The 15,918-nt window shown below is 34.5% G+C and overlaps 1 protein-coding gene across 3 annotated transcripts in view; it reads right to left on the reverse strand.

Annotated features, from left to right (window-relative positions):
• The window catches only part of LOC123526428 (mediator of RNA polymerase II transcription subunit 6-like), a 43,635-nt gene extending 27,724 nt beyond the window's left edge, over positions 1-15,911 (reverse strand). The window contains exons 1-6 of one of the 3 annotated variants that reach the window (XM_045305567.2): positions 15,787-15,911; positions 11,136-11,295; positions 10,482-10,573; positions 9,434-9,516; positions 7,763-7,802; positions 6,795-6,863 (exon numbers count right to left, since the gene is read on the reverse strand). In XM_045305567.2, the coding sequence (XP_045161502.2) occupies positions 6,795-6,863; positions 7,763-7,802; positions 9,434-9,516; positions 10,482-10,573; positions 11,136-11,295; positions 15,787-15,898 (556 nt within the window). In that variant the 5' untranslated portion in view covers positions 15,899-15,911. Of the gene's footprint in view, positions 1-6,794; positions 6,864-7,762; positions 7,803-9,433; positions 9,517-10,481; positions 10,574-11,135; positions 11,296-15,312; positions 15,332-15,361; positions 15,445-15,786 lie in introns of those variants that run through there. The other 2 variants (XM_053520701.1, XM_053520700.1) reach the window with 2 other exon arrangements.
• Between the last annotated feature and the right edge of the window lie 7 nt (positions 15,912-15,918).

Here is a 15,918-nt window from a genome sequence, read left to right on the forward strand (position 1 = left end):
GATCTGAAGTTAATCCAATGACACACAATGAAAACTCTACTATCAAAGAGGTTATATGTAAGAATTTTTATGATAACTAGAACTGTCACAGGAGTGATTTATACCCCCACCATACAGTCTTGTCACAGAAGAATGGCAACTATCAACCATAAAATTTTTTCAAAATACTTAGAATAATATAAAACGTAAAAAAAAACTTGATACTTAAAACAAAACTTTACTCGTCTTTGAAGTACTTCATCCTGGGCTTCCTCGGCACATTTAAGTAATACTAGTATATGTGCCGAGGATGAGGGATGAGGTAAATATAAAAATCTCTAATATAAGAGATACACTAAAAATGAATACAAAACAAGAGCTGTCACTAATGGTAACAAATGCCCCCGCAGCACCTTGACCTTTGACCTGGTGACCTTGACCTTTGACCTGGTGACCCCAAAGTCAATAGGGTCGTGTACTCAATAAGTACTATTAGCATGTCAAGTTTGAAGGTCCTGGGTGCAGTGGTTCGCGAGTAAAGTGCCTTCATGCAAAAAGTTAACATTAGCCCCTGTGACCTTGACCTTTGACCTGGTGACCCCAAAGTCAGTAGGGGTCGTGTACTCAATAAATACTATCAGCATGTGAACTTTGAAGGTCCTGGGTGCAGTGGTTCGCGAGTAAAGTGCCTTCATGCAAAAAATTAACATTGGCCTCTGTGACCTTGACCTTTGACCTGGTGACCCCAAAGTCAGTAGGGGTCGTGTACTCAATAAGTACTATCAGCACATGAAGTTTGCAGGTCCTGGGTGCAGTGGTTCGCAAGTAAAGTGCCTTCATGCAAAAAGTTAACATTGGCCCCTGTGACCTTGACCTTTGACCTGATAACCCCAAAGTCAGTAGGGTTCATGTACTCAATAAGTACTATCAGCATCTGAAGTTTGAAGGTCCTGGGTGCAGTAGTTTGCAAGTAAAGTGCCTTCATGCAAAAAGTTAATATTGGCCCCTGTGACCTTGACCTTTGACCTGGTGACCCCAAAGTCAGTAGGGGTCGTGTACTCAATAAGTACTATAGCATGTGAAGTTTGAAGGTCCTGGGTGCAGTGGTTCGCGAGTAAAGTGCCTTCATGCAAAAAGTTAACATTGGCCCCTGTGACCTTGACCTTTGACCTGGTGACCCCAAAGTCAGTAGGGGTCGTGTACTCAATAAGTACTATCAGCACGTGAAGTTTGAAGGTCCTGGGTGCAGTGGTTCGCAAGTAAAGTGCCTTCATGCAAAAAGTTAACATTGGCCCCTGTGACCTTGACCTTTGACCTGGTGACCCCAAAGTCAGTAGGGTTTGTGTACTCAATAAGTACTATCAGCATGTGAAGTTTGAAGGTCCTGGGTGAATTGGTTCGCGAGTAAAGTGCCTTCATGCAAAAAGTTAACACTGGCCCCTGTGACCTTGATCTTTGACCTGGTGACCCCAAAGTCAGTAGGGGTCGTGTACTCAATAAGTACTATCAGCATGTGAAGTTTGAAGGTCCTGGGTGCAGTGGTTCGCGAGTAAAGTGCCTTCATGCAAAACGTTAACGTTGTGACGAACTAAGGAACAAACTAACGAATGAACGGACGGACAGTTGAAAACTAATATGCCTCCATTTGGGGGCATAAAAAAGTCTTACCGACACATGTTACCACAGAAAAATGTTTTTACTTTTTACACAGGACTAAAAAGTTAGAAAAAACTCAATAAGTACTAGCAGCATCTGAAGTTTGAAGGTCCTGGGTGCAGTGGTTCACGAGTAAATTGCCTTCATGCAAAAAGTTAACGTTGTGACCAACTAACGAATGAATGGATGGACGGACAGTTAAAAACTAATATGCCTCCCTTCGGGAGTGATGTCATTATTATAAGGTCTGAAACACATTTTTTGTGGAATTGCATTCCAAGCGAAAAATTACCATGATAGGACTTATCAGTAATGGAGGTCTATTAAAGGGCCACAGCTTGTCCTAACATAGTACTTTGTACAAGCTGAAGTGATGTTGAAATTGTGTAAGCCTGTTTCATTTTTAGTCGCAGAGTATGGCTAAGTTGTACAGTCTGTAATGGCAGATGGATGGCAGGTGGACAGCTAATTGCAATTCTTTATCCTTCCCATTTTGAAATGTAAAAATATGATCTAATGTTTGGTAAAGTAAATCAATTGCAGAGTTAACTTCAAACAGGTCATATAATATATGTCACTAGGAAATATCTCTTCCGCTTTTACTTCCGGGATTTTTATCCAATAATAAGTTATAAACGTGCGTAATTTACCTATTCATACAGACATGCAAATACCATTATTACCTATCATAACAAATTATACGAAATTTTCTATTGTGACGCACTGTTTCGGTTTCATGTTTCGTCCCACATAAAATTCTTAAAAAAATTCATAAGAAAACACACTTAAAAGACCTTTTTTAATACTTACACAGTAACTCATACTTTTTTTAATAATTAATTTCAAAAACTGAAAGACGCATAAACTTGAAACTTATCTCTTAATCTTGAGACCCACTTCAGTTAAAAAAAAAACACCCTAAAACCTTGCAATAGCAGTATCATAACACACAGGGCGGTTAGACCACATTGCACAGCCAACAACAAAACTAGTTTTTACCACTAATGTTTGACCTGATTATCATTCTTGCTGTCAGAACGAATTCAGCACCCTTGCTGTTTTTACAAATTTCATCATCCTTGCTCTTTTTACCCAATTCATCATCCTCGCAGTTTGACCTAATCCGTCACCCTTGCTGTTTGGCCTAAATCATCACCCATTCTGTTTGTCCCGATTCACCACCCTTTCTGCTTGTACTAATTCATCATCCTTGCTGTTTGACCCACATTCATCACTCTTTCCATTTGGCTCAATTCATCACCCTTTCCATTTCGCCCATTTCATAAACCATTCCATTTGGCCGAATTTATCACCCTTTCTATTTGGCCCAATTCATCACCCTTGCTGTTTTACCCAGTTCATCATCCGTTCCGTTTGGCCCAATTCATTAACCGCTCCATTTGGCCAAATCTATTATTACCCTTTCTGTTTGGCCAATGCAAAACCCTTGCTGTATGGCCCAATTCATCACCCTTTTCATTTTGCCCAATTCATCAACCGTTTCATTTGGCCAAATTTATCACTCTTGCTTGACCAACTGCGTATGAAAAACCTTAAACTTACTTGGAGAGCAACTTTCAATAAAATTATGGGTTAGTTGTAAAACTGCTGTATCTGTACCGCCCTTAAGAAAATTATACAGTAGTTTCACAAACCTCTTAATGTCTGAAATGTTGTATAGCAAAATGTATGCTCCATTGAAACATAATGCAAAATCAGCACAATTAATGCAATAATGCAATAAATGGCCTTATCAATACCACCATTCAATGAGAAGATTATGAATGCAATGGTGTCAAATAACACACCCACGCCCACCTACTGTACCTCAATACTGCAAAAACAAGTAGATATAACAGTTTCATGTTGTAATCAGTAAATGACCCTATGTCAAATGCATTAAAGAATGTAGGTGCAGTTTTATCTTATCTTTCTAGGAACAATATCTAATTTCCACTAAAAGATGAAGTGTGTCATCTTAACTTATCTGTGCCCTTTCTTTGAAGTGGAAAAAAACTGAAGTCAGCAAATAGATGGCCTCTTAATATATCATTTTTTGCTTTGCTTGCATTCCTAATAATGACTCAATAAAATTTTAATAAACAGAATTTTCACAGTTTCATACCATTACTCATGGTTTCATAATAAGGAGCAGCCAATATGAAAAATTTCCATGCCTAATTTTATCATGTATATAGTATTCCACAGGGTATTCTTGTTTACAGCATACTTATGTAATTGCTTGTCAAAATTTTCAGTACAAGTCATGATTATTGTATGATTACTAATAATGTATGTATCTATTTCTATGCGAACTGAACTGGTATTTCCTCTACTACTGAAATTCAAAATCTCAAGTCAAAAGGGAAATCCTGATGATATAGCGAGTATATACCTAAAATAGACTCGCTCCAAATGTTTTTTTTAATCAATGAAAATACAAAATATCCAGTATTACATTTAACAAGAGCTAGCTCATGACAGCATGCTCGACTTTTCCAAGGCTTGTCAGCAAAGAATACACATATTGTCCAAATATATGTAATAGTAATGGGACTTGATGACGAATTGTACCAAACATGAAACGTTAAGTTTCCACCAAGTATCTGCAGTTAGTAATTGCCAAACTTTTACCTGCATTTTCCAAGTCCAAAAAGGGGCAAAACTTTGAAAAATACAATTCAGAGATATTGGACATGCATCTTTACTCATGTTTTATTCATCTCAATAACTTGTATAAAGTTTCAATTCAATATCTGCATTGACATTGCAGAAAGCAATTTGAAAGATTTTCTAAGTACAAGAAAGGGGATAATTTTGTTAAAACTAATGTAAGAGTTATGGGACTTGATGTTGTAACCTTTTGTTATTACCTGAAAGATGAATGTGAAGTTTTAACATAGTATCTGCAATGATTAATAACACAGTATTGTACTTTTTGAAAAACTTTAACTAAAATATCAAAGTTAAGAGGGGGCATACCTCTAAAAATACTGCAGGTAGAGTTACGAATATTGTCACACATATGTACATTGTCACTATAAGCAAGTATAGCAAGTTTCAGTTGAATATCTTAAGTACTGAAGAAGATATTGGATCGCAATTTCTTAGTAAAAAAGTGACATGCCTCTGGAAATATTGAGGTAACTAATGTACATTGTCACTAGGAGCAAGTACAGCCAGTTTAAATTGAATATCTTAAGGTAGTTCTGCACGTTTAATAAACCAGAAGCGATGGCGTAACGTCATTTATCCAGAAAACGTACAATAAAGCCTGGATTCGGCGTACAGAAATGAAAATCATTTTATGAATTAATGGCAACCTGTGTGTACATTTATTACAATGGCACTATTAATATCTTCCTAAAGTTTAAATATGATATTAAAACATCTGACACGTTAAATAATTCAAATTAAAGTCATAAAATTAGGTTGAAATGTGCAGTTCACTTTAATCAACGTCAAATATCTAAAAAAAACAGACCTATACATTTTATTTCACCACATTATAGGCCATATGTTTATTTATGACTGTGAGTCTACATTGCAGAAAAATTTCTATTGGCCAAAATGTTCTGAAAGTTGTGATTTTCCCATAGACTCCCATTTTTTTATTGCGTGAGGTCCAAATTTTTCAAATCAGTCTAGCAAAAAATCAAGCATCTTTTTTATTTGCTGAAGTTTTTAAGAATACTCTGAAGTTTTAAAAAATCAGTGTTTAATCAAATTCTGTATTGTAACAAAAAATTCGATCCAAATGTGCAGAACTACCTTAAGTAATGAAGAAGATATTGGACTTTGTAAAAAACTTTAACCAACACAGGCAATGACGCTGGGGCGAATACAATAGCCTTCCGTAAGAAACAATTACATGTAAGTTATGAGGAGGTGCACACATGACCAGAGTATGTTACAAACCCACAATCTCTTGAGTGATCAGTAGACACACTGTATCAATGACACTGAAGCTACCCTTCAAATCTGGCAGCTCAAACTTATACTTAACTCTCATTACTTTCTTAAATATTTTATTTCAATATGGTAATGGGCTTTGAACTGCTGTTCCTTTTTCCACTATTTTCTCAAAATAGGATAAGCCTTTTCAGTTTTAACCTTTTGCCAGCTAAATTTCTACAGTGGACTGGTCCATCTTTCAATTTGGACAGTACCATTAACTGTTAAAAGGGGTGCTTACTAAAAATAATACTGACTGAATGGCGAACAGTGCAGATCATGATCAGACTGCATGGATGTGCAGGCTGATCATGATCTACACTGGTCGCAAAGGCAGAATCAGTTGTGTTTAGCATAAGGGATAATTACATGTATGAGTTACTAGACCAGAACGCTACAAATAGTTTATGTTGCTTTGTTTAAAAACCTTCCAACGATAAGAAAGTTTTGATGTGATTGCTTTTTACTTACGACATCTATGGACTGAAACTGTCTGTAACTAAATGTCTAAATTTGAATCATGTCTTTTAAATTCACTAATGTTTAATGCAAATATAGCTGAAATAAAAGCTTTATGATTAAAAGCCCCTGTACAGTATGTTCAATGCTAAATTCCTGATATCTCTATGCTTCGTTTATTGTAGTGATGTGCAGATAAGTCATGGCATTGAACAATCGTGGTTCAATGAAACTTTCCACTACAACCTAATAAATGCTTGCAGAATATGCTAAGTATAGCCAAATAGTCACTCTTACCTGTTAATGTGCATGTAAAATGATTTCTAAACATTAGATGTAATTATGACACTTGACATATCATGGGCATTGTGTTGAAAATTACTAAACTTATTGGAAATATGTTATTGCCCAAAATTTAACACTTCTGTTTGTTGAGCAAAATTCATCAAAAAGCACCCATTCCTTTCGCAGTCTACTTCACTAATCATATTAGAACGTTTCTTTTAAATTTATATTACATATGAAGCATTATTACTTGACTTCGGGTCAACTTTTAATTAAATTTAATTTTCAATTTAATTTTAAAAATAGCCAGTGATTTATTCAAAAGCTAAACTAGTAGAAGATAGCAATCCTGCAGACAGGTAAACCAAAACATTACCAGTTATTAAGTGAGGAACCCAGTGTTATACCATGTAATTCAAATAATTTCAAATGCACTATTATATTTATTTTCAAAAACTTACCAGAATGATCCTGTTGGTTGAAATCCCACCAATATCCCTTTGATGGATGGTACCTGGAGAATGACTGAGCTGCAATCAAAAGAATAACAATCAGATTCATTGTTAACCATCAGCCTGCTAAATTTCTCAAATGGGCTGGTCTATCACTCCACTTGGGTAATACCATTTCAGGGCCTCCACTAGGCCTCAGAAAGTTGTAGCCACTTTTTGAGAGAAACTGCCAAATTGAAGCTGAATTGCTGAAATTTGGCCACATTTTAATAAAATTCTTGTAGCCACTTTCAAAAATCTGTAGCCAGTTCTTTGAATTTGTAGCATATGGCTACATTGGCGAATGGCAGAGGAGGCCCTGCCATTTATTATTCGAAGGGGTGTTCACTGAAAATTTACTGACTGAATAGCGAACAATGCAGACCAGGATCCGTGCAGCCTGGTCTTGGTCTGCACTGGTCACAAAAGCAGAATCACTTGCTGTGAGCAAGCTCAAGGTTAAATATTAACACAGGCAAGAAAGTTTACTTTTTCCAAACACACAGACAGTCTACAGGTACAAAAAGTAATATGGGTATGAAATGTAACACAAAGTATTATGAGAGATCGATGAAACAACTAATGATTAAAGATCAAGTTACACACATATGTCAATGTTTAACTTTTTTTCACAACTCTATAGTAATCTTTTCTCAATCAATCAGTGAAAACTTGGAAATAAATACTTCAAAAATTTTCCTATTACATACCCAATGATTCCGAAATAAATATTTCAAAAAATTTTATATTACAATTTGCATACACAATGAAGTTATTTAGACAAAATTCTGACAAAATATAAGATAATTCAACAAGAGAAAAACAACAGTATTGAAGATTAAACTTATTTCAAAAGTTCAACAATTAAAATACTCTAAAGTTAAATATAACTAATTTTCTTAACTTAAAAGATAAAAGGTAAGGGTAGATACACATACCTTCTTCAAAAGCGGACTGTAAGTTGTGCACTGAGTTAATCTGTGGAGTGAATAAGAAATGTTAAATCAAACATAGTGCATACAGTCTTCAGAGAGATTGTTTTTAAGGTAGTTCTACACGTTCGGATCTATAATATGGTGAAACAAGAGCACTGCCTTGCGGGTGCAGATGCTCATCGGATTTTTTTTGTCTCTGTATAAAAGAAATATTGTCCTACCCGTGTGTTTTCATGATATTTTCCAAGTCCAAAAGGGGTCATAATTCTTGCAAAAAGCAGGATGGAGTTATGTTTCTTGCTGTACAGAGTCAGCTTTTGATGGTGAACAAGTGTTGCAAGTTTTAAAGCAATAGCTTTGACAGTTTAGGAGAAAAGCTGACCTAAACACAAAACTTAGCCAAGAAATCTGATTTTCTAAGTCCAAAAGGGGCCATAATTCTTGCAAAATGCAATGTAGTGTTACGGTACTTGCTTTGCAGAGTCAGCTTTTAATGGCAAATAACTGCTCAAAGTCTTAAAGCAACTGCTTTGACTGTTAGGAGAAACATTGACCTAAACACAAAACTTAACCAAGAAATCTGATATTTTCCAAGTCCAAAAGTGGCCATAATTCTTGCAAAAAAGCAGGATGGAGTTATGTTTCTTGCTGTACAGAGTCAGCTATTGATGGTGAACAAATGTTGGAAGTTTTAAAGCAATAGTTTTGACAGTTTAGGAGAAAAGCTGACCTAAACATAAAACTTCACCAGGCAACACCTACGCCGATCAAGTGATGACAATAACTAATCATTTTTTTTCCAAAAAATCAGATAAGCTAATAAGATGTATAATTTTATCATGTCTGTGTGCTTGTTTGTGAGATATCTGCCCATGATTAATGTGATCCACATATTTCAAGCTGGTTATAAGCCATTATTTTGAATTATTTAACGTGTCACATGTTTTAATATCATATTATAACTTTAGAAAGATAGTAACGTTGCCATTGTAATATATTTACGCATGGCTTGCTATTAATTCATATAATGATTTTCATTTCTGTACGCCGAATCCAGGCTTTATTCTACGTTATCTGGATAAATGACGTTACGCCATCACTTTCAGTTTATTAAATGTGCAGAACTACTTTAAGTGCTTTTAAGCGTAAAACGGAGACTTTTTTCCTTCTGCAAAAGATGTCTGTAACAGAAGAAGAAATTTGGTGGTTTCCTATTCCTGAATGAGCTCATTCTTTCCTTATTTCTAAAATAAAATTGTTAAAAAAATTATCTTTTTTTCCCCTTATTTTTACATTTTGGAAAGTTTCTCTGCCCCAACTAGAAAAAAAAACATCTTGTTTTTCATTGGCAAGCGGTCGTATATTGGCCTCTACTCTACAAGGATGAAATACCCTGAAAGTACAAGACTTCACTTTTATGTATATATCAGCTATTGTTCTGTTCGTTCATCACAATGGATAGTGTTGTGCGAAAAACAGAACAATGACCTACTTTCTGTGATATCACTTGAAGTGACAGCTGATTAAGACTGGATCTTTTCATCCCCAAACATAATGGGTTTTCAATATCCAAGGGCTCAAGCTAGGCTTAGATTTTATGGAGGTCAGTTTAGGTTGATACATGCAAAATAGAGACAGTATTTGGATAAGAACAGAAGTTGCCCGGAGACTTACCAGCCTGCAGTTTAACACGGAGCTCAGATCTGGGGCCTGATACACTGTACCAGCAATGATGTAATAGTCCACTTGTGGAGTAACTGAAAGAACAGTAACAGGAAGACATATCACAGTTTCATCCTTGTAGATTCTAGTCTTTACAGACATTACATAAAAGAGCACAATGGGTACCGGCAAGACTACAATGGAACCAAAATTTTTTTTTCAAATTATCGATTTGGTGAACATTATGTTTAAAGCCTATATATTTCAACAATTGAAAGACTGTGGTCAGTGGATTTCTTTAAAACAAAAAATCTTGTAATTTCTCCTTTTCACTTAAGAAAAATCTGCAATATTATTAATTATTCTGTGGAATGTATAAACTTTCAGTAGTGTAAAATTTAATTAAATCATGCTTCTGCTATTTATTAAAGTAATAAAACATAATTATATCATAGTACATGTATAATCCTCAGTAAATTCAAAAAAATATCATATCTTTGCTATGACAGTCCAATGTCTTGACTTTCAGCATATGGCAATTTTTCTAATATGCATTGTCATCATTTTAATTATTTGGGATTGTAAGTCTAGAATCCCAGTATCAAAACTTGAAAAGACTGGGTTTGTTTTGTAACTAAATTTAGGTATAGTATGTGAACTCATGTGCCTCAACTGCCTAGTGATTAAGTGAGCAGGCCCCTCACCACTGTTGGTTCACGATGTTTCAAGGGATGCAGAATTCTTTTATGCTAAAAAGTCATTTGGCTTACATGTAATAAATGTTTTTCTGGGGGTTTCTCTCAATCATTAAAAGCAAGAAAGCCAACTAATGACATACATAATGTCAGCCTGACATAAAACAAAGTATAAACTCTATAAAAAAATCCAAACCAAATATCTAGATTTGTTAATATGTATCTTACCCTATCCTTCACAACAATTTCTTAAAACATGTTATTACATGTACTTTTTATTAAGAAAAATCACCCTTGTTACAAAAAGTCAAAGTATTCTTGCCTGAACTTTATACTAGTATATATCAGAGCAGAAATGTATTTACCATGTTGTTGACTATGTCTATACTGTTTTCTTATAATGTACAGGATTGGTTCTTGGACATGTAGAACAACATACTCCGTCCCTGTCATGTTCCTAAAACAAACAAAGATTTGGGGTTTCTGAAAAAAATTACTGATCTATCCAAAATTTTGAGAGAAATATTCCATATTTGAATTTATTGGGGTAAATACTAATTTTACACACACCCACAATCCTGTAATTTCTATCATACTTCTAAAAATAGCAAATGTAATGATGTAATATTCTACATTTCATATATACAACATATCTAATAAATACTGATTCAATATATAAAGGTATCAATATAAAATGAAAATATATGTGGAAATCCACACAAGTTTTTTGCTAACTTTTTACCCAAAATCTTGAATTTGCTACAGCTTTGATAGTTAAGTTATACCAGGCTCCTACAAAATATTTTATTTTCAGCAGGAATGTACAAAATGAATGGTTTTGAAAATAATTGCTATTATTGGAGAAAAAAAAGCGACACATGAAATTCTTGGGTTTCTCTGATATGCCTTGAGCAGTTAAAAACTCAAATAAATTTCTCTAAATGAAAAACAGATTTACACCAAAATTTTTGGTTTAGTCAATATGGGCAAACACTTTCTAAGAATCCTAGGGAACTTACATGAGATGATCTTGGCTGAGCCTCTGCATCTTAATGATCTCATTGTTACACTGTCTATCATAAAATGGATTACTCCGTTCACTGAAGTAGTCCAGCACATTACTGGCATTCAGTACAGGAATCCAAGCACTGTCATGCCATGTGATGCTCAAGTTATGTTCTGGAAAGACAAATGCAATACTGAACAAATCCATCTGTAAAACACATATGCCTCTGTGATTACTTCTCCAAGTAAAATCTGCAATTATCTCATCTTTAATTTTAATTTTAAAGTCTCTCAAAAGCTGTAACCTTCAGCTTGACCTAGTCCAATAAGACTATTGCCAAACAATAGAAGTACCACACTTTTTATATTGAACTGATCTTTTAACTCGTCATATTACCCTTTCAGGAATGTAAATATGCTAGAAGTCCCAAGAGTTAGAACTGAAATATATGGCAAACAAAGCTTTTGGTTAAAGCAACCCAGGTCTGGAATAGTCTCCCAAACGAGCTCAGAACAACAACCGACTTTGACGAGTTCAGACGGCTAAGTCAGACTTGGAGTGGCTTTAAATGCATAATTATGTTCTTTGTGTCTTTAGTGTTTTTCAGTTGCTTTTGTATCAGGGCTCCGGAAATTCTGAAAACCCAATCGGTCCAAAACGAAATCACGACATCGGCACTACCCCATCCACCATATTATACATATATACTGTAATTGTAAATCGTGACAGAGTAAAGAAATTAGAATGTCATGCATTAAAAATGATTTACCAGTCACCATGAGTTACCATACAATGAAAACAGTCATTCAGTGTTATATGTGATCGTTACTTTCATATTTCTGAGAAAATACTTGCAAGGATAAAAATTGCCAAGACATTGTTTTCGTGGCACCATGTTTTTACTACTAGTCTAAAAGCCAACGCACGTGACTTAGGTACCGTATACACAGCAGGTACTTTGTGATATTTTCTCTTTATATATTTGATAATAAAATCTGTAAAAAGATCCTTTGGAGCAAAGAATGCAACCAAGAAGAATAATAGCAGACTCGGTTTGATCGAGTCTGTTCATGAGAGGTAATGAAATGTGCAACACCTCTCACGCCCACTAGCACCAGCTTAAGTGGAACTCTATTACACATATGTTGAATGGACTCCATGATCCCAAAGAACCAGTAAATATAACAACACTGAATCCAAGTACGGGGAGACTTTTTACAGCCGCAACACGGCACTTAAAGATTGCTGTTGTGATAGTTAATAAAATCTGTTAAAAGATCCTTTGGAAACAAAGAATGCAACCAAGAAGAATAATAGCAGACTCGGTTTGATTGTGTCTGTTCATGAGAGGTAATGAAATGTGCAACACCTCTCATGCCCCCTAGCACCAGCTTAAGCTGAACTCTATTACACATATGTTGAATGGACTCTATGATCCCAAAGGACCAGAAAATATAACAACACTGAATCCAAGTACAGGGAGACTGTGACCTCTGATGACCCAAAGGGTCATTATCTACTGATCCCCAGGTGTAATCCAGTGACAACAGGCAGTCATTGATAGAGAATTAACTTTGGATGATTTTTTCTTGATTTCACAATTTAAAGATAGATCAATAAATTTAGAAACAAATTCTCATGTTCTATTGTTAATAATATGACAAAACTTTGATTTTAAATTCTGGAATCCAGTGCCTTTAAAGTTTCCCAATCTACATCTACTGTGTACTGCCAAACAATCAATTCTGATTATGACTGGGAGGCGCTTGTCAGGGACAAGATGAACAAGGTTAAAAAGAACTACAATTACTGGGATTAAAAACATAAATATAGATATGATGTTTACAGTTGCCAGCCTCTCAGTGGATAGAATCAAACTCCGGATAGACTATACGTGTAGGGGGAGACCATTCCAGGAAGGAATTGTTCTTGGAAAAAAGGAGTTAAAATGGTACTGCATATGAGATTGTGGGATCAAGTAGTTCAGGTTCCTTGTAGGTGTGCGATGGTTATGATCAACTGCAATAAGACTGTACTTCATTTCATAAAATATAATATGGGAATTTTTGATGTGACGTTGTTCAAGGGATTGCCAGTTGAGATCATGAAGCATTTGGGTGACACTGCCTTTTTGACCATAGTAATGTTGTTGCGTATGTATCGAGCTGTAGATTGTTGACTTAAATTTTGTATGTGGGGGATTTTTGCCAGGGGTGCCATACAGAAGAGCAGTATTCAAGCTGTGGGCGGACAAAGATGTTGTAAGCTGTTTCTTTTACTCTTCTGTTGTTTATTTTGGCATTTCTTTTGATAAAGTGAATTATTTGCTTTTGATGTGATGTTATCAATATATTTTTTGACTGACTGAAATCTTTACTTAGTGTGATGCCCAAGTTATTTAGCAGCTTCTGTAAGTTTTAATGCTATATTATAAATGGAGTGTATAATTGTAGATGATAGGTTTTTTTCTTTCGAGTAATCCTCAATACATTATGTACACTTACCTGGATGGAACTCCATTTATGCTGTAATAGTCAAACTGTGCCAAAGTTTATGCAGACATGAATGAAGTTTTCAAAATTGTTTACCAGTAGGTATAGACTAGTGATATCTCGTCTATATCGAATAATCGTCGTTAATTTTTCCAGGTCGGCGACAATCGATTGTGTGTGAGACAATTGATTGTCGGGTAATAATAGATCTAATTTTCCATGTATTAATTTACTTAACCTGCTAAATAGGGCTACACGTATTCAGGACCCGATTCCGACGGCGGGAGTTGTTCTGCCATTTTACGAAAATTTTTGGTCAAGGAAGAGCACTCGTTTGCATTTAAATACCGGGAACTTAGATAATTTTCTGTTCCTATAAGTTCAGATAGTATGTGAAGCAATTGTTTACCAACAAAAATGTGAGAAAAATCGAGGGGAACTATAACTACATTTTTGTTTAAATGAATTTGTCACACATCACAAAAGATAGAATCAACTATTTGAATGATCGTATGATGTATTCTGTCAATTGCGTATATGTAACAGTCGTGAATTTATTACAATCAAAATTTCTCAAACAATTATACAAACAAATATTAATTTCAGTTTCAATTTTTTTTCACTGCATAGTCTTTTTAATCTGCCCAGAGGATAAAAGTTCACTGATATTTCACAAGTCGAATAAACGTGTCAAAAATATTACACAAACAAAATTTTCTTACCCTAAAATTTTATAAAAGTTTAAACATCCTATTAATCCAATAACCAAAACTGGCGAAAGAAATTCATAAGATTCGTAATGTTTGCAATACACAGTGTTACATCACACCAGATGTAACCACTTCTACCTGTCAATCAAAATTCTTAAACTTCAAACAGTGTACCGCTTTGATCTTTGACATGAATGGACTGCTGATGTGATGCACTATTCTTTAGATATCTCTGTAAGTCACTCGTGGTGTGATTTAAAAAAAAAAGTGGACTCGTTGGTTTTTACAAGCAGAAATATAATTCCTGATATATGTGCCAACAGCTAGTGTGTTCTTTTTTTGTTGCTGTTGTTTATTTTACTGTAAATATTTTTGTTTTTTTGTTTGTGTACAAACACTTTGGAGGAAATAGAAAAATAGGTGTATGAAATAAAGATCACAAATCACTATTTTTGTTTTGGAAAAATCTCCTCTTCAAGATTTTTCTTCTTTTTTTTTTTTTTTTTTTTTTTTTTAGATATTTTGCTGATTTTGGCTTTTTTCAAGTGGAAAAAGCTCTAAAACAAGAATGGTGACCAATGTATTTCATTTCATATTTTCATTTTAATTATTATCAGGAGTTAATAATATCAATATACCAAGTCTGAATAAAAATGTTAGTTGAAATGTGTAAAAATACAAATATACAGACAGATATTGATTCTTGTTGTTTTGAATGTTATTCATGTCATTACATGTACATTTTGTATACATTTCCAACTGAAATAAATTAAAGAACAATATATTGTCATTACTGTTCTGGAGTGTAGACGGTGGCGAAACCAATTAACATTACTATGTATAATATATACGAGTGTTTCGATTAATAATCAATCGATTGTATCCTTCCGATTCGATTTGATAATCGATAGCACTTTGGGTCCGATTATGAAACATTAGTATAGACCGATTTCAAATAGAAATGACTTTATTAAAAACAATCTCCTACCCATAATACTCGCGAGAGGTGTGAGGCAGTAAACATAGATAGATCTTACTTTAATATTTCAGTATAAACCAAGGCCCGTAATTTAAATAGCCCTGCATAACTTGGTTTTCCCAGCAGCATGTAATGTCTTACTACATAGCCTATACCTAATACAGCTTACATTTACCACACCTACATGACATATATCCAGATTATTCTGAATCTATTTATAGGTGTGAGTAAGAACAAAATTCCCACAAATTTGTTATAAATACTAAAATTCAACAGATTTTTTCATATATCCACGTTATTCACCTGTCAGTATTAGTAAAGTATATGATAAAACTTTAAAAAATCTCGAGTTTGCAACGAAATTCTTCATTCATTGTATAACACACATCTTGATAATCAAATGTGAAGAAAGAGCAGAGGGAATATACTTAAAAGAGTGAAAGAAAATACACAAGAAAAATACTGTGCTCTAATGGAAATCACCTTTATCATTGGACATTTTGCAGAGAGACTCGTTACACAGTATTACATCGGTTACATTTTGCAAAAACAATAAATAAATCCTTGTATGTTGAACGCTTGCAGATGCGAACATTAGATTCGAATTAATTTATG

The sequence above is a fragment of the Mercenaria mercenaria genome, chromosome 1, assembly GCF_021730395.1.
Source record: "Mercenaria mercenaria strain notata chromosome 1, MADL_Memer_1, whole genome shotgun sequence".
NCBI lineage: Eukaryota > Metazoa > Mollusca > Bivalvia > Venerida > Veneridae > Mercenaria > Mercenaria mercenaria.